General features: G+C 49.4%; 1 protein-coding gene across 1 annotated transcript in view; it reads left to right on the top strand.

Annotated features, from left to right (window-relative positions):
* ARHGAP32 (Rho GTPase activating protein 32) overlaps positions 1-17597 on the top strand; it is a 229760-nt gene that overhangs the window by 185995 nt on the left and 26168 nt on the right. Inside the window, exon 12 of the mRNA XM_041414024.1 lies at positions 10710-10859. Within this exon, the coding sequence (XP_041269958.1) occupies positions 10710-10859 (150 nt within the window). The remainder of the gene's footprint in view (positions 1-10709; positions 10860-17597) is intronic.

Below are 17597 nucleotides of genomic sequence, written 5' to 3'. Positions count from 1 at the left end.
GGCCCAGGGGTGCTGCGCTGTGCTGGGGTGTCCTGCCCAGGAAGGGCACTGCCTGGAGCAGGGCTGGTCCTGCACGGGTGTGATGCCGTCAGGGTGCTCAGATGCCTCCCTGCCTGGGATCGTGTTTTCAGCCTGGTGTCAGTAATATCTCTCTCTTCCCTGGCTGCTGGTTACAGACCTGTGCTTCTGCAGTGGGAAAAGATCCTGGGGATCCGTGCACTTGGGCAGGTTCCCTGGCTTGGTGACCCAATACCGATTAAATCTACATACTTACCCCTCTCCCCCTCCTTGTTAATTGTTTTACTTATGTTTCCCTCTAACTAATCTCTGCCTAAAGGTTTCTATTCCACCTTGCTCCACGTTGGGTCTGTAGTTGTAAATTGTTTTATTGGATTTGTTCTCGGGTCATGGGTGTGTAGCAAACCGGAGCTGTTAAAGGGAGCCTCTTTCATGTCCGGGATGATTTGTGTGAGGATTCCCACCCAGATCCCAGCAGAGAAGGAATTCCAGCGTGCACACCCCCTCCACCCCAGCCGTGATCCTGGGGGCTGCAGGGCTGGAGTTCAGTGCCTCCCTCTCAGATTTATACCTCCCTCCCAAAGAAGCAGCTGACAGAAGGGAATGTCTACAATTTAAATTTCAATAGATTTTTGCATATCACTTTATCTTTTTGTCTTCCCTCCCTTCCCAGACTGGCACATTCCTAAGCGTTAATATTATTGATGCTGTTGGTCAGGAGAAAGGGGCTTCCTATTAAAACTGCCAGCCCATTGTTTGCTGGAGCCCTGGGGCAGGGAATGCACACTCTGGAAAATAAAATTCCCAGGGAGAGACGTTACTGTGATCACAGTAGACACTTTGCAAGTAGCCATGGCTCGTCTGTTCATATTTGTTCAGAAAACCCCCTAAAAGCCAGAGCCCATTTTAAGGACTAAATGCCCTGCAGGATCTGATTATTTGTGACAGAGAAGACAGGAGGCCTTCCCTTTCCACTCTTCCCCTGCCTCCTTTGTTCTGGGTACCACACAGGCATGATAAAAGAGGCTCATTTGAAATCAAAGCCCTGCCCTGGGAAGTGAAAGGAAAAGAATATAAAGCAGGCAAAACAATACATTGTCTGCATTCCTAAGCCTTAAAAAGCAGATTTAATTCACCTCAAATCCCCAAACTTTTAGGTCAAATTTTCACTTTCAGTGAAGTTTTTTACACTTTTTCAGATGTGTAAGGAGGAGGCATGTGAAAATGTAATTTTTATCCTCTTAGCTATTGTATCCTTCTTGTGCTGTATAAAGTGACTGTAATGTGAATGAAAATTGTGGTCATGGTCTTCAGTATTCTTTTTGTGCTCCAGGTGAGTGGAAACTTAACTTCCAAAGGCAGAATCATCTCAGGGGTTAATAGCAAAGTATGAGCAGTTTAGGGCTGTAAATAGGAGAAGAACCAGAGCAGTGTGGATCTGGGAAGGGTAGGTCACTGCAGTTTGGAAGTAACTGGTCTGGGCTGCAAACACTGCCCTCGGGCCAGTGAAGATGGGAGAGGCAGCCTTTGGGAAGGGACTGGGAGAGCAGCAGGGATGTTGCCTGTCATACTGGGAGTACCACGTACCTCAGGACAGCCTGTACCCAGGGCAAAGGCTGTGCCATGGGCATCAGGAGCAGCGAGGCAGTGTCCCCCTGACCCGGGCCTCCTCCTGTTTCCAGGGGGATCGCTCATGCCCCTTCCCCATGGAATCAAAAGGGTTTGTTCGTTCCCCGTGCCTTCCCAAGGCCTTGCATAAGAGTAAACACCCTCTCGCTGTGGGATCGGGCTCCATCTGCCAAACTCCTCATTATTCCACTTGTGTTGTTTGTTGATTCCTGTCAGATCCTTTTCCATCTCTCGCCCCCTCCCACCAGAGCGGGCTGGAGGAGCGCGGTGCCGCCGTCACTGCGGTGATCCCGACCCGGCTGATGCCACGCTCATGTTGGAATGGCCTGGGAAGGCTCTGGGCTGCCTGCCTGTGTCCAAAGTGCTTGGTGTGATGCAGGGTCAGCTTGGGTTACTGTCAAGTTTTTGGAAGATCTCCTGCAGTGCTGCTGCCACTTGCAGGAATTGCGTGGGCGAGGCTCAGCTGAGCTGCAGCTCCGCGGGGCTGTTGGGAAGTGTTTTAATCAGGGAAGGAGCTGCATGAAGCACAGCTGGGCTGTGAACTAGGCAGAGCAAAGGCACTTTGCCTTTAAGTGAGTGTGAGTTTGGGAGCAGCCAGCTCTTGACTTCTCTAAGATCGTGGCCATTGAAGCCAGGAGAAAAAATGTTTGGTTTAGATTGTCCTAAAGGGAGGTTGAGGTTGTCTATTAGGCAGTTCCATCTGTATGGATGGCCAGCAGCTCCAGTCAGCTCCAACGGGAAATGTGTGGCATTGCCATCACTGTCTCCCTGTGGATCACATTCCTGTTGGTGATGACTGGTGAGCTGGAGAAGCTTCTGGCAGAGAGGGCCCTGCTCTGGTGTCACCTAAAGCCAAAGTGACACCTTGCCTCGTGAGTGTTGTTCCATTTCTCCCTGAGCTGCAAGTGTCTGCAGAGTTACCCAGCACAGGGCGCTGGTTGTTGATGTTCATGCTTACCCTTAATGCTGCTGCGCCAGCTGAGGTTCCAGAAATTCCTTTAACCAATGCCACCTTTCATGGGCCACACAACACAACCTTTGGGGTCATTCTGAAATTGGGTTTCTTCTCAAACCATGCAAACTGTGTACCAGAGGTACCCTCAGGTTAGTGTCACATCCTCTTCAGTGTGAATGTAGGGTTGCACATTTTGGTGTCAGAGCTCAAATCTTTGGGTGTGGTGTGAGCTTGGGCATGTGAAGTCAAACAATTCTGACGTGCCAAAGTGGATGTGGGTAGGAGGCTGACACCATCTCCCTGATGGGCAGATCTGGTGTTCAGTTCTGCCTGTGATAGTTACCTGAGTCAGAGCAGCCTTTCTAAAGGATCCTCAGTCTCCAGGGTAGGTGAGATAAGCAAAAGTGCTGCATTAAGTTCTGCTGGAACAGAGATTTAGCTAGAATGAAGGAGAAGAAAGGTATTTTAAGTGTCTCTCCAGGTATTTTTTTCCTAGCTCCGTGTTTCCCAATTTGCTCCCTTTGTCTCCTAGTTTTGCTGCTGGCCCTGTGACCTCTTTGTGTCACCTGAGCTGCTGACCCCACTGCCATGTGTGCTAAATCTCTATCAGTTTGTTTTCAGCTCCCACTCCTTTTCCAGATTGAGCCTCTAATAACTGGTTTCCTTTGCACTACAGCCCCATCCATCATTATTTCCTCCCCCAGTCACCTGTCCCAGCCTGTCGCTGCTGCATCATCACTGGGACTCTGTTAGTCAGCACTGTTGTTTTTTCCAAAATACTATTTAAACTTGTTAATAGAATTAATAGGTTGACCTTGCCAGCTCTTGAACCTTTGAAACCTCTCTCATGTCTGCGTTAGCCTTCAGCTGCATAAATAACTGATTTATATCTCCTGGCCATGTAGCACTGCCCTGGGGAAGGTGTGCTGTCCTTCAGGGATTAACTAGGAAATGTTCTGGGGTCTGTTCAGGAGGTCAGGTATCATCTTAGTGCTCCCTTATGGTCTTAGACTCTGTGCAAAGATCAGTCATGTCTCAAGGCTGGAAAATAGCACAGATTTCTTGGTATCAGACATATGTGATAGACTTTTGTATCAGACTAACCTCGTGGTTATTATTCTTAAGCCATTACTAACACTCAAAAAATTTGGCAGAAAAGCAGGGAGGGAGGTTTTGCTGTTGTACATTAGCTCCTGGTTCACGTCTGCGTTTTCTCATGGCCATAAAGAAACTTCTCCAGGCAGTTCACACTGTAGATGATCCTCGTGCATGTCACCACAGACATGTGATTTCAGTTAAATGAAAATAGCCACCATGCTGGTAGCTTCTGGATTTGCAGTGTGCTGTCTGTGGCAGAGGAGTGACCAGACCCAGATGCAGCAGAAGCTGAAGGAATTGTGTCATTGTGAGTTGCCAGGCTGGTGGATCTCTGGTGCCAGATGTTCCTGTGCTGACCAGGAGCAGCCAACCTGAGCCAAGGGCTGCTGTTGGCAGGAATGGGGAATAGCTGGAGTTGTGCTGGGGTCATTGCACAGACACTGCCCAAAGGATGGCTGCAGGAGCCTGAGCAGATGCAAGAGATGCAGCTTCCTTATTACCAGGCTTTATAAATAAACAGCACCACCTCTTATCAATGACCTACTTTACTCTCCATATGTGTGGGGCTCTCGTGGTAGCTGGAAATCTGTCCTTATCCTTGGCTGGTTTTGTCTTAGCTAATTTGAATGGTTTTTATCAAATTACACTGAAATTAATCACCTTTAACATATTTCTTCACTTCAGAGCCCAGCCTTAGTTGATGGCAGCCTGGCACTAGAGAAATGCTGCAGCATCAGAAAACATAATTTATTTTGCTCTTGTTTATGGCAGACCAGTCAGTACATATTTATGAAAGTTATTGAAGATAGAAAGATATTTTTAGACTCTCATATCTATGGAATTTTAAATTATCTCTTGAAAATCTTTATGCCTGCTGAGGGAGCCCAGTATAGAGATTTGTGAGATTATTGTTGTGTTGGTTGGTCCTTCTTCAAACCGAGCATCCTGTTCAAGGACTAAGGAATGGTGCTTGGTGGTGCATGGTTCCACATTCGGCTTGGGGTTTTTAGGGCTGTGTAAATGAGCTTCCAAAATAGAATGTGCTGTGGCAGGAGGGAAGGAGGAAAGTGTCTTGTTGCTAAGGAACATGAGAGAGAACTGGGAGATGTGACTCAATTCTTGGCTTGGCATCACTTCTTTTCCTCGGTGACATGTGGGTCTGCAGAGTGGGTTTTTCCAAGTGCAAGGGGATGGATGTTGAGTGTATTGGCTGATGTTTTCAGGAGGAGTCGGGGTAACTGCTCCTGTTTGGGGACCCAGCTGGTCTTGCTCTGCTCCCACCCTTCAGTGTGATCCTGAGTGTGCAGAATCAGGAGCGCAGGAAATGTGTGGCAAAAACAACCCCAGCTTCTCATCTCCTGATTCCTGGTGCTGCTCTTTTTTCAGAAGAGTGTTGCTTCTCCTTCTCTCCCTGCAGCAGTTTAATTTTAGAAGAGAATGGCTCTGGAGGGACTAATAGCCTAGAAAAATTTTTGCCTGGTTTGCTGTAAATCTCCTTTAAGCGAGGATGGATTTCACTTTTGTTTTCTAATGCTTTTCTTTATGACATTCCCACACCTTTGTCCGTTTTTGATTTTGTGCCTGCCAGTTCAGTTTGTGGATTGCTGTCAAGCTCTGCAGCCACACGTGTTGTTGTTGCTTTGGTCTGAGCATCAGGCTCCCCTTGCAGCGGGGTCCAGCTGGGTGCTGTGACCTGTAAAATCACCGGGAATAACAGCAACAAACAGGCTGCCCATGTGCTGGGAATGTGGGTCAGCAAACACCCTCTAAGATTATTCTCTTGGAGTCCAAGTTTGCTAACCCTGTATCAGAAAACGTGGTGCTATTACCCTGGGAAGGGGGTTTTGTCACACCCCAAATATTAGTGCTACCAACAGGGAATGAGACAGGTGCTCTTTGTGGAACAGGGGCTTGTTTTCTCTTGGCAGAGGCTAATGAGGCTGCAGGGACCAGGCAGAGGGCTTGGGAAACAGGCAGGGAGTTTGGGAGGGTGTCCTGAAGGAAGCTGCCATTGTCCTGGATGGGGCTTGGAGCTACCTGGTCTGGTGGGAGGTGTCCCTGCCCATGGCAGGAGTTTGGAACAAGATGAGCTTTAAGGTCCCTTCCAGCCCTGACCACTCTGGGATTCTGTGTCTAGAATCTTTTGCCAGGTCACCACTTGCCTGGATGTCCCCTGGCCTTTGGGAAGAGGCAGAATGAGTCAGCTGGAAGATGCTGTCCTGCTGCAGGGTTGGTTGGGTTGTGTTTTGTTCTCAAGCCTTTGTTGTCTCAGGGGGCTTTTCTTGCTGAGCACAAGAAATCTGGGGACACAGTAAGCTGCCTTTGTTTGTTAAAAGGGTTTTTCCTATTTGGTCTCAATGATCCAAAGCCAAGGAATCAGAAGGAGACAGTGCTCTTTGCCATCCTGCCTTTCCTTCTGTTGGCAGCACTTTGGGCAATTCGAATTAAATATTGCAGTGGTCTTGGGAAGGATTTTGTGGCCAGACATCAGTTGTGGAGCTTGGGCTGAGCCACATGGTGCTGTTGGACTGTGCTGTGAATCCCAAATAACTGCATCCCTAATGGATCCACGGGGCACAGGAGGGATCAAGACCAGGGGCAGCAGGTCGGTTCTGGGCTGTCTCACCTGGGCTGGCCCAGCTCTGCCTTAAGAGCATCAGGGGCAGCAGATTATTCCTAATCCAGGTCACAGCGGTGGCTCAGCCTCAGGGAACGGTGTGGAGACACCCAGCAGTGCCAGCGTGGGCTGAGCTTGTGGTGTGGGGACACCCAGCAGTGCCACCATGGGCTGAGCTCAGAGGAAGGCTTGGGAGTCCTCAGCAAATCCTGAGGGATCCCTGTGGGCTTCCAGAGGGGTGAGTTGTGCTGACCAAGCGTGTGCAGCTGATGAGGAGCTGATGGCTGGCACAGCTCTCCAGTAAAGCTGCAGAAATCATGTCCTGAGGGTGAAGGAGCCTTGCTTTTAATGTAGTGGTTGTTATTTAATAGCTTTTACCAGTGTCAGGGGGATTTGGGGCCTCACTTGCACCACCAGTGCTGGTGGTAACAGCAACAGCGCTGCCTGATCCATAAATGTTCCTGGGAGAGGTACTGGGCAGCTTCCCAAAGCCACAATGAACTACCTGGCACAAGGAATCCTTTTCCTTCCCCCCCTCCCCACCATGTAAAGGCTTTGGCCAGCACAGTTATGACAGCAAAGGGTGGGGGGGGAGATTTTTGTGTGCTCCTAATTGATATATTTGTGCCAGCAAAACTTCAAAAGTGGCCCAGACTCAGGTGGGGTTTTTCAGTTGGGTTTCATTTGGGGGTTTTTTGCAGCCAGGCACTCTCTACCGGATGGAGAATTTATCTTTGCTTCTTCAGGCCAGGATATTAAGCCAAATCTGCCTTTCTGAGGAAAGCAGTCCTTGCTCCTTCTAGGAAAGTCTCCCATTTCTTGGTAAACAATGTATTTTTTACTGGTTAAGTCTGAGGTGGAAAGTAATATGGATAAATGTTAGAATTTTTGTTTAGTTTGGTTTGGCTTTCAGTTGGTAACTTAAAGCACAGCAACCATTTGAAATTTTCTGTTAGTAATGCTGGTTCCCGAATTTATTTCTATGAGCATCTTGTGTGGAGACTCAAACTGTGAGTGGATCAGCTCTATCATGCCCCTGCTGTATTAGAGGGACAGTAATGGTAGGAAAGGGTTAATTGTTTTATGCACATCTGCTTGGTTTGCAACACTTGTAGATTTGTTTCAGGTCTAAACTCTGTGCCTTGATTCCCTGGTTTTCCTGCAGTCACCAGTTCTGGGTGCAGGGCAGTTACGGGTGCTGCGGCAGGAGAGCACTGCTGGCTGCTGCTGTCACTGTCACCTGTGGGGCAGCGAAGCCTTGGATGGGTGTTTTGGAGCAGAAAACACAGATTTTGCAGCGTTCCTGGCAGCTTTTGGCACTGGCACTTGTCCAGAGCCTGGGTCTGCTGTGCTGCGCTCACCCAAGCCAGGATGCGGCGGGAGTTAATCCCTCGGGATGCGCTGGTGCTCAAGGGTCGGTAGTGCCTGAGGGTGGGGGGATCCCACCTTTGCTGCTGCTGCAGGAGGCAGCTCCCGCAGCTCAGGAGCAGAGCTCACCCCGCTCTGACACCTACCTGCTTTCCTTCTCCTTAATAACCTGTCAGCAGGGAGGTGGCTGCTTGGGTTTTCTTGCCGTTCTCTTGTTCTCCCCCTCCCAGCAGAAGCCCGAGTGAATCATTCCTGCGTGGGTACAGCCCTCGGAGCTGGGCTCAGCCTCAGAGAGGCTTGCAGAGCAGGCAGTGAGCCAGAGCAGGCTCTGTGGCACCAAGGAGCCATGCTAACACTTCCACAGGCTGGGGACAAGGGCATTTCTGGTGGCTGAACCTGCCCTCGCAGAGTCCTTGGCTGCTGCAGCACTTCTCTGTGGCAGGGAGTTTGTGGGAGTCTGCTTAATGGTGCAGAAAGCAGGACAATTATTTTAACCTGCACTGAGTGGCTTAAAGGCAGAACAGATTTACTGTGTTTTAAAAACTCAGCTCACTTTTCTGGTCAGTGATGCCAGTACCAACCCAAATACATCTTTAGACCATGGAAGTGCACCCATTGCAGGTTTTTTTCTGGTTTTAGTGCTGAGGTGACACCAAAAAGTCATTTGTTGATCTCCATTAGTAGCAGAATTTCTTTAGGACTAGAATTGGATGCATTTTTCTCCACTTAAAATCCATTCTCTGATTGGCTTGTTTTTCATTAAGTCAAGCAAGGTACATAGTATACAGAGTGTGAACTGATTCAAGTGAATAAACACATATTAATGACTGCTTTATTTGGATTAGTAGGTGCTCTGTTTGCCTGTTGTAAAAGCATCTGTCTCAGGTCTCTCACCTCCAGTGGTGTTACCACAGCAGCCCGAGGCTGCTAACCATGGAAATTCCACACTAATCAGGATGAGACAGTCTCCATTTATCCTTGAGGCCGATAGCAGGTGATAAATGAGCCCTTATTTTCCTGTGATGATGGATACAACCAAACCCCATCCTAACTTTGTTTGGCATGTCAGCACAATATGTTCCTTTATTGCGTGCAATTAAAAAACCCCATCAAACTGCAAACACTCCTTTAATTAAAGCCCCCACAGCCACACTTTGTCATGCTTAAGGCTCCTGTGGTTGTTAAATAAATTGGGTTTGATTGCTGAGGATGCAGATGTGGGGTTTGGTTTGGTGGGGATTTTGGGATTTCAGGTATTCAGGTGGTGCTGAGGGTCAGTTTGCTGTTGTACTGCAACTGGGGACTTTGTGCAGAAGGAGACATTTGCTTTCCTCACATCAGTGAAATTTGTTAAGGTCAGTGGAATCAGGTTTATTATATAAATATACATATATCAGGTTTATTACCTATATCAGTAGAGGGACTGTGTCAGTGTCTGGTAAAATGGAAGGAGAAATATTCAGCCGTGTGAAGGGATTAAAGCATCCTGAAGCATTGTGTGGTATAACCACGATCTTGGGACAAGGTTTTTCATGTTCCCTGCTTGAAGAACCCGCTGAGTGAAGCAGTGTCCATCCATCTCTGCTTTGCTGAGTCCCAGTTTCAGAACTGCTCTCTGTAGTTCACATTTCATTGGGCAGCAGAGGTGACACTGAAGGGATGAACCTTTGTCCCCAGGGATCTTCGCTGCTGTGGAAGGTGTTACTGTGCTGATTGCAGTGTTTGTGCAGTGTTAATGCAGGTGGAATACACGGTTCTTGTCTTGCCTGCCTGGGATGAGAGGGAGGAGCAGGGCAGGGTGATTGCTGCTGCTGCTGCAAGAGCCTTTACAACTTCCCGAGCTGCAAAGGCTTCCACAAAAGACACCCTTTGTACCCAGCAGTTTGTTCCCTTCAGTAGAGCTCTTCTGTTGAATTAAACTGCTTTTAAATTGTGTACACAATGGCACCTTTGTTGGGGAGGCTCTGAGGGCCTCTGGAGGAACATTGACATTCCAGGGCATTGTTCTGCTCCCATTCAACCTGAGCCCGGCCTCTCCTGCCAGGGCCAAGTCATTGCTGTCACCCACTGCTCTCCTTTGCCTTGCGCTGGGGTTCAGCTCCTGAGCAGGTGGTTTCAGCAGAGGGACCAGAGATTCCCCAGCACAGCCCAGAGGGACAGAGCAGGAGGTTGGAAGGCGGCTCCTGAGCCACATCCTCCTCTCTTTGGAGGCTGCTTGTGTTCATTCTGGAGAGGACAAACTGCATCTCTTCAATCAGCTGCCTTTGTGACCTGCTCAGTGGGCTGGCTGGTGGAGTCCCCATCCCTAGAGGTGTCCCGGGGACACCTGGGTGTGGTGCTCAGCCCTCTGGGCAGGGTGACAGTGGGGGAATTGGCACATGTTGGATTTGATAGCTTTGGAGGGCTTTTCCAACCTCTGTAAGTGACTCTCTGAGTCTGTTTTTATTTTGTGATGGCTTGAGAACAGAGCTGCTGAGGCTCTAGGGTGCAGTGAGTGCAGGTGTAGTGAGGGGCAGTGAGGCCCTGGTGTGCTGGGAAGGCAGGCTGGGCTCTGAGGGAGCTCTGCCTGCTCAGCCTCAGAGATTATAGCTAGCCCTTTGTTCTGCAGGGGCCTCAGGCAAGAGCAAGGGCCGATCACAAAGCTTTATTTCTGTGTGTAGATTACACACTGGTTTGCACAGTAGATTACCTGATTTCTCAGTTGAGCCTCATTCCCTTTCCCAGAGATGAAATTGCCTCTCCCAGGTGCTGCCCACCATCAGCCTTTCAGGTGGCTCCTGCCTGGAGCTACTCTGCAGGAAACGCGTCTTTGTGCTAGTCCTTCCATTCCAGCTCGCTCCCGGTAACTCCGCACTAGCCAAGGGCTGGGACAAAAGCCAAGTGTCTGTTTAGTGTCAAACCTTGGGAAATCTGTTCCTGTAAATAATTGGTATTGATGCTACTACTGTTCTTGCATGCTCTGTAGAAGTTCTGCTCAGTGGTTGCCAGGTGTGGAATGAGCTGGTTGTTCCTTGTCTTGTGCAGTGTCGAAGAAGCACGGGAAGCTCATCACCTTCCTCCGGACATTCATGAAGTCGCGCCCAACGAAACAGAAACTGAAACAGCGGGGGATCCTCAAGGAAAGGGTGTTTGGCTGTGACCTGGGGGAGCACCTGCTCAACTCTGGCCATGATGGTAAGAAGCAACCTGCTCCTGAGCTCTTCCTCTCTTGGGAATTTGTCAGGGTGACCATGGCTGTTCAGGGTGGTGCTGGGACACAAATGTGTGGCACAAATCCATGGCTGAATGGGAAACTGAGGCTAATGAGAAGCAAACACTGTGCTTCGAGGTGGGAAGTGTCGTGGTTCAATGTGGGAACACTGAAGGCGGCTGCAGCTCCTGCAGATGGATTTTCAACCTCTTCAAGTCTTCAATTTTTTTTTTCCAGGAATATAGGCTTTATTTGTATGTCAGTGTCAGTGATTAATTAACAGGTATGTTAAGCCCCTACATTTCTCTTAACTCAGTACCTTCGTATGGTTCTAGCACAGTTTGCATGGTAAATCCTTCATCTGCCTTTTCCTTGGATTTCACAGGATTTACAGGAATTAACTGAATTGTGTTTCCTCACAGCTGACTTTTCCTCTCTGTTCAGCCTTTTCCCTCCCCATCAACAGTTCAGGGAGGCAGGGGTGCAAACTTGTCCATTCCAAGAACAAAATTACACAATCATTACCACTCTTACTGGGATGAATGTAGATTTCACGGGCTCTTTCCTGCCCTTTCCCTGTGCCACCTCCAGTCCAGGTTCCTGCAGTGCTGAGGAGCAGCCAGAGCACTGGGCTGCTGTCCCAGATCCCCAGGCTCAGCTGTTCCCACACCCAGGGATGTTTGGGAACGCAGCCTGGAGCAGCTGTGGGCTGTAGGTGGTTTGCCCAGGAGTTAGGGCCGTCCGGAAAGCAGTGATGGGATCTGTTGGGTGGCTTTGCAGCAGATCCCTTGTGCCAGAGTTGTCAATCTGGTGTCTCCCAGCTTTGATGTGCAGGCAGAGGGAGAAGTGACAGGATGCGTGGGGCCAGAAAGGAGTTTCTCTGTTAAAAGTTTTCACTGAGTTTTCAGACTTTTTGTTCATTGAAATGCTTTTTGTAAAAGGCTGGCAAAGGGCATTTCTTGCTGTCTTTCCAGCTGATTTGGCTGGTAACAGAGATGTGCACTCCCTCACCTCACATAAAAGTGTTTCACCACCAGCTGGTGCAGAGCATGTGCAGTGGCTCAGTTGGAGCCAGCAGAGATCCTTATTGGAGCTTGCAAAGCACCAGAGATGGTTGGAGTCAGGAGCAGGCGCTGACCTATAGGAACTGCATCAGGAGTGGGTAATTCACAGCACCATGTGGCTCTGGAGCTGGTTTTATGTGCACGCTGTGCAGCACTCCTGAGGGCAGGAGCCATGAGAGCAGAGTGAGCTCACTGATGGGCAGGAGGGAATTCCCTCCCACCCCAGCCCTTCTCCTGTCTGTTTTCCTTAGGCACAAGTCAGTGATGGCTGAAGCTTTTCCCTGCCCTCTGTGCCGACTTCTTCCCCTAGCTTCAAGGGGTGGTTTATTTACCATTCAAAGACACATCCTGAGCTGAACTAAACTGCTTGAACTCCACTGGAGGTTCTTGTTTGACGGTCTCTGGGAGCTCTGTCCTTGTCCTGGTCTCTGCCCACCATCCCACACATTGGGGTGACACTGATTGAGCTGTCCTAATGATGTCCCTCAGCTCAGGAGTCACCAGCTGCTTTCACCCTCGATTTAATAGCCCTTTCCTAGCTCCCTGGAGTGAAGCAGATCCAATTTGAGTGTTGCCAACAGGGGCATGACTCCATTTCCCACAGCAGGATTGTTGTTTTCCATGTGATTCAGCTCCCTGACCTGTATTCCAAGCCCCAGGATGGGGCTCGTGGAGACATTTCTGGGTCTGTGCATGCACAGCATTTTAAGATTCTCTCCTCCTGTAGCACTAGTGTAGCTCAGTCATGGAGCCTCTTGCAGCACTGACCTGCTGAAAGGGGCCTGAGGTGAATTTAAAAAGCTGCTTCTCATAATCAGAACATCAAGTGCTTTTTCCAGGAGCTCAGAGCATGCTGTGGCTGAGTGTGGTACCTGCTGGTGATACTTTGGAATCACAACCTGAAACGTGGGAGTTCAGAAAAAGGAAAAAAACCCATTACGTTCATTGATTTGTTTAAGCTTGTGATGGTTTTGTTGGGTCAATGTCCCTCCCCGAAAATATTTATTGGGGCTGATGGAGCAAATGCCACCATCCCTAGCGATTGCAGTGAGTGACAAGGCATCGTGTGCACCTCAGAAATGCAATACTGAAACAAACTGGAGTTATGCTAAGAATTTTCTTAGTTATCAGCTTTGTGACGATGACAAATTTTCAAGAATTTGCTGAGAAACAACATGAGCAGCCTAAATTCTGTAGTCAGGGGTCTCTGAAACTGTGCTCAGTTTTAGTGAATGGGAAGCAGAATGAGAGAATAAAAGGAATAAGGACAAAAACTGCAATAAGTTTAGCATTTTTTTAATAAACGCTGCACCGAGGCAGCTGCCTCAGATTGCTTAATGAGGAGAAGAACATGTTTGCTGTGTACCCAGAGGGGATTTGCAAACACAGAGGAGATGTTTCACTTACTGCAGTACCTTGTCTTTCTGTGGGCTCAGCAAGTAATCCCTTGTTCTGCATCCTCCGAGCTGCTGTTAGGAGGAGGATAAATTTGGCATGGGATGCACAGGAGGAAAGTGATGCAGGGATGTGCCCTGGTTTGCTGTTAGGAAGCAGGAGCCCTGGGGTGCCATCCTGCAAAGCTCCACATGCTGCACTTGCCGAGCCCTGACCTAGCAGAGCATTTTGTGGTTGTCTGAGCTGGGTGTTCCAGGCAGCACCTGGCAGTGCATTTCAGCTGCCTGCAGCTGAGACAGCAACTGCACTGCTGGGAGGTTTTCTGGAGTCCTGCCTGAAGACCCCACGGCTCAGAAAAGGACTAAAGTCCCACTGAGGATCAGTGATTTTTGTTACTTGCCTGAGAATGTGGCACTGGCAAGGGCTGTGTGCTCGGCTGGGTAACCCAGGCAGCAGTTCTGGGCTCAGAGGTTCCCTGACCCTGTTCCCTGCATGGGGCTGCAGGAGTGCACTGAGTGTCACTTGCTCCCTCCTCCTGCCTTTCCCAAAGCTCCTGAGCACTGCCAGGAACCAGGTGCTGACCCAGGTGGGCCTTTATGGCTCCTAATGCAAACCAGTGTGCCATCGTGGCATTGAGTTTTTGGGATGGGCCTGTACCCAAGGTGAGGCCATGCTCTCCCTGCTGGGAGGTGCCTCCCAGGCTGGCAGGACAGAACCTGCAGCTCTGAGGATCAGGGTATGATCTGTCTGTGCCCAGGTTTCTCCCTAGGGCAGGGTGCCTGGGGAAGGCAGGAAGAGCGCAGCGGCAGGCTGGTGGTGCTGCTGCCCTGGGGAGGGTGTGCCTTGTCATTTCCCTGAGTGTCCTGTGTGGGTCTGAGCAAGAATGCCAGGCAGCTACAGTGGGGAAGGTGAGGATTTAACAGGAGTAAAGGATGAGCATTGCACTCCAAACTCTCCTGTGTTTCTGGTGATTCATGGTGGGGACTATGGTGAGTACTGGGCAGTGTCCTGGGGGTTGAATTTGCTGTGTTTGCTTTTCAGTTCCAGTTTGGTTTGTGCTGACACTCTGAGCTGTCCAAACAGTGCTGGAGCCCTTCCAGTGTAAGAGTTACACCTCCATGGGGTGCCAAGCAGTCCTTCCCTAAAGGCCCTTGGAGGGAAGGGAATGGAGGGAAGGAAGCATTGCTGTCCAGTCTCTCTGGTGAGGTTCTGAGTCATGGGCAGATCACAGGATTCTTTTTCAAAATTGTCTGTGCTCCAAGCTGCTTGGGAAAGAGGGAATTGGGAGTCACAAGGCTCCTGGGCATGGGGCTGGGTATGCATAGGTGTGTTGCTTCCAGTGAAAGTCTCAGCAGGGTGTCCTTTTCTTCTCTGTTGTCACATGTCAGCACTGAATGATGGGCGGGACCTGCAGGAGTAAAACCAGTTTTGATATGAGGGATTTTGGACTTCTCTGTTGGCAGAGCCTGTGGTAATGCTCCCTTCAAGTATGTTGGTTTGCACAATATTTCTCCAGTCAGCTCCAGACACCCCGTGGAGCCTGCCTGAAGGGTCCTGTCTGCATCCCATCCAGTGCCTTACTCATCTCTTGGCTCCTGCTGGGCTTGGGATGCTTCCCTGCCAGGGAAGCGTCACTTGGCAGCAGACCAGGCTCAGCTGGGAGTTGCTGTTTCTCCATTGCCCTCAGAAATGCTCTCAGTTGGGTTGGTGCAGTTGCCACCTGCCTTGCTGGTTTGTTTTACAAATTCAGGGGGCATTCCCGGTTGGGAGAGACCCACAGGATCATCTGGCCCAACTCCTGGCCCTGCACAGACACCCCAACAATCCCATGTCCTGTCACAATTTTATGAAGCTGTGAGATACAGCAAATCCATCCCAGTCTCTGACTCCTCAAGAGACCTTGTTCTTATTCCCTTTGTAGGCAGAGATTCTTTTTTTTTTCCCCGAAGTTTTTCTCTCTTCAAGGAAACTAAATAGAACTTAAATTTAGCCCGACCCCAATTAGCAGGATTGTGCTGGCAGAGGATGTTTGTGGAGTGTGGGAGCTGGTGGAGTGCTGCATTGCAGCAGCTGCACCGTGCCCTGGTTCCTGCCTTGGAATGTTTGGCTAGGAAGCTCCCCACAGCTCCTGGGGGTGTGACAGGGGTGGGAGTGAGGGGGAACGTGGAGCTGGGCTGCAGGAAAGGCAGGGCTCGGGGAGCTGGGCGTGTTCTTGAAGAGCTGATGGAGGGACAAGGAGTCACATGGAGCCACAATGCCCACAGGGAGCCCAGGCAGGGCTGGGGCTGCTCTCAGGGGTGGGATGGGTCAGCACCCAGCAGGAAGAGTCTGCACCCACCAAAAGCCACTTTGCTGTTCTGCAAGTGATTCTCTCCTGAGCTGCTGCACATGAGGGGTTACTTTACAATGTACTTTTTATTCAAATACTGCTGGGCTCATGTGCTTGGGTTGCTTGGACTGCAGATCACGGGGACACCATTTGTTCTTCCAAGCCTGAAGTGTTCCTGTCACTTGTTGGAAATGATCCTTTCTCCCTTAGCAATTGGACTGAAGCACAAGGCAGCTCTGGGGTCCCCCAGTGAGGTGTGTCACAGATCCACCTCCAGAGATAATCCATCATACAACCTGCTGCATCCACAGATGATTTTGTAGGCTAATGGCACAAGGCTTTTTTTGTACCTCTTTATGCATTTGTCATATTCATACATCATCAGCTGCCATCACTGGAAAAGATATATTCACAAATGGAATTTTTAGTTTAAAAGTTTACTGTAGTGAAGGATCTATGCATGATTTTTTAATTGTTATAAAGTGCTTGAGCCGTGTGGTCAGGAAGAGGCATTGACTTCTGCTGAAGATGTAAATGCCTACAAGAGACAAACTTCACTAACTCACCTGATCTTGCTCTGTGTCCTTCCTGTATTTCCAGTTCTCCACATTTATTCAGAATTAATTTGGACAAGTGGGTAGAATTAAATGAAAAATAAAGTGGAAGAGAATAGCAGAAAATAGCAGATAAGGTATCTGCATACTTTTCTATACTGTGCCAGGAGCAGCAAAGGTTTTCCAGGGATGGTTTTATTCTCCTCTGCTGGTTCTGAAGCTCTTCAGGAAGGTTCATAGCAGCACCTTGGGGTTCCTGCTGACATCATGGCTTGTCTGGGGTCCTCTGGATTATATCCATCCCTTGGAGCCATCCCCACCCTGCTGCTGGGTAATGTTTTACCTCTGACAGGAATTCATGTCAGGGTGGGTATAGAGGGAACTGCTACCAGAACAGAGAAACACAAAGAATGAGATCTTGGCAGCCTCTTGGCTGGCATCTCTGAAAGCCTGGTTCCCCTTAGCTCAAGCACAGGTTTGGCAATCTGTGTCACCCCTTTGGCTCCTGGTATTGATGTGAGGAGCCCCTTTTACCAGCTCAGAATTGTAATTATAATAAAAGGCTGCCTGGCTGGCTTGGAATCTTTGCCATCCTGAAGGAAGCCTTGATTGGGAATCTGGGACAGTGGAGATTAAATAATTTCAGTTTTTCTTGCTGTTTAAACTCCAAGAGAGTGAATGTAACCAGTTCCCATTCCCTGTTACTGCCCTGTCCCTGTCCATGGCAGGGATAGACTGAGGGAGCTTTAAGGTCCCTTCCAGCCCAAACCTGTCTGGGATTCAGTGTTCTGATGCCCCAGCTCCAATCTCTGCTCGTGATGGCTTTGCTCCAAGGTTTTCTCTTCAGAAAGACTTTGGAATATTTGCAGAGCTTCCATGTGGAATAGCCCCTCAGTTTTTACCTGCAGCTCCATGGAGTTCTGTGGCAGCTCAGCAGCCTGGCCTGTGATTCCCAGGTATGTTTAGAATTGACATGCCTTGAATGCTTGCTGCCACATCAATGGGTTTGTTCAGGCAATAACAACTTGTTCCTGTACAAAGGTTTATTGAAGTGTTGGTGTTGTGTGACGTGCATGTGACATTTCCCTCAGAACGGTGACATGGGCCACAGCCACTCCAGCATGGGAGGGAGTGTTGGCTCTGCATGAGGCTGGGGTTTGTGTTGGATGTGCTCACTCTGGGAATGATGAACCCCTGGGGCATTTTTGTGCTTTCAGTAGGTATTTTCAGAGTATCCAAGCTGACAAGTTCGGATGTGAACTGAAAAGTTTCAAACCTCCGAGTAGGTTCAGCTCTGGCATCCTGCTATCCCAGTTTTCCTTCTGTCTCTATTTTTAAGCATTTAGATGCCTGAACCAGTTTGTGATTAGGACACAACTC

Source organism: Onychostruthus taczanowskii, unplaced genomic scaffold, assembly GCF_017590055.1.
Source record: "Onychostruthus taczanowskii isolate IOZ18803 unplaced genomic scaffold, ASM1759005v1 scaffold43, whole genome shotgun sequence".
Lineage (NCBI taxonomy): Eukaryota > Metazoa > Chordata > Aves > Passeriformes > Passeridae > Onychostruthus > Onychostruthus taczanowskii.
The sequence above is the reverse complement of the archived record's forward strand: the minus strand, read 5'-3'. Positions and strand labels throughout refer to the sequence as shown.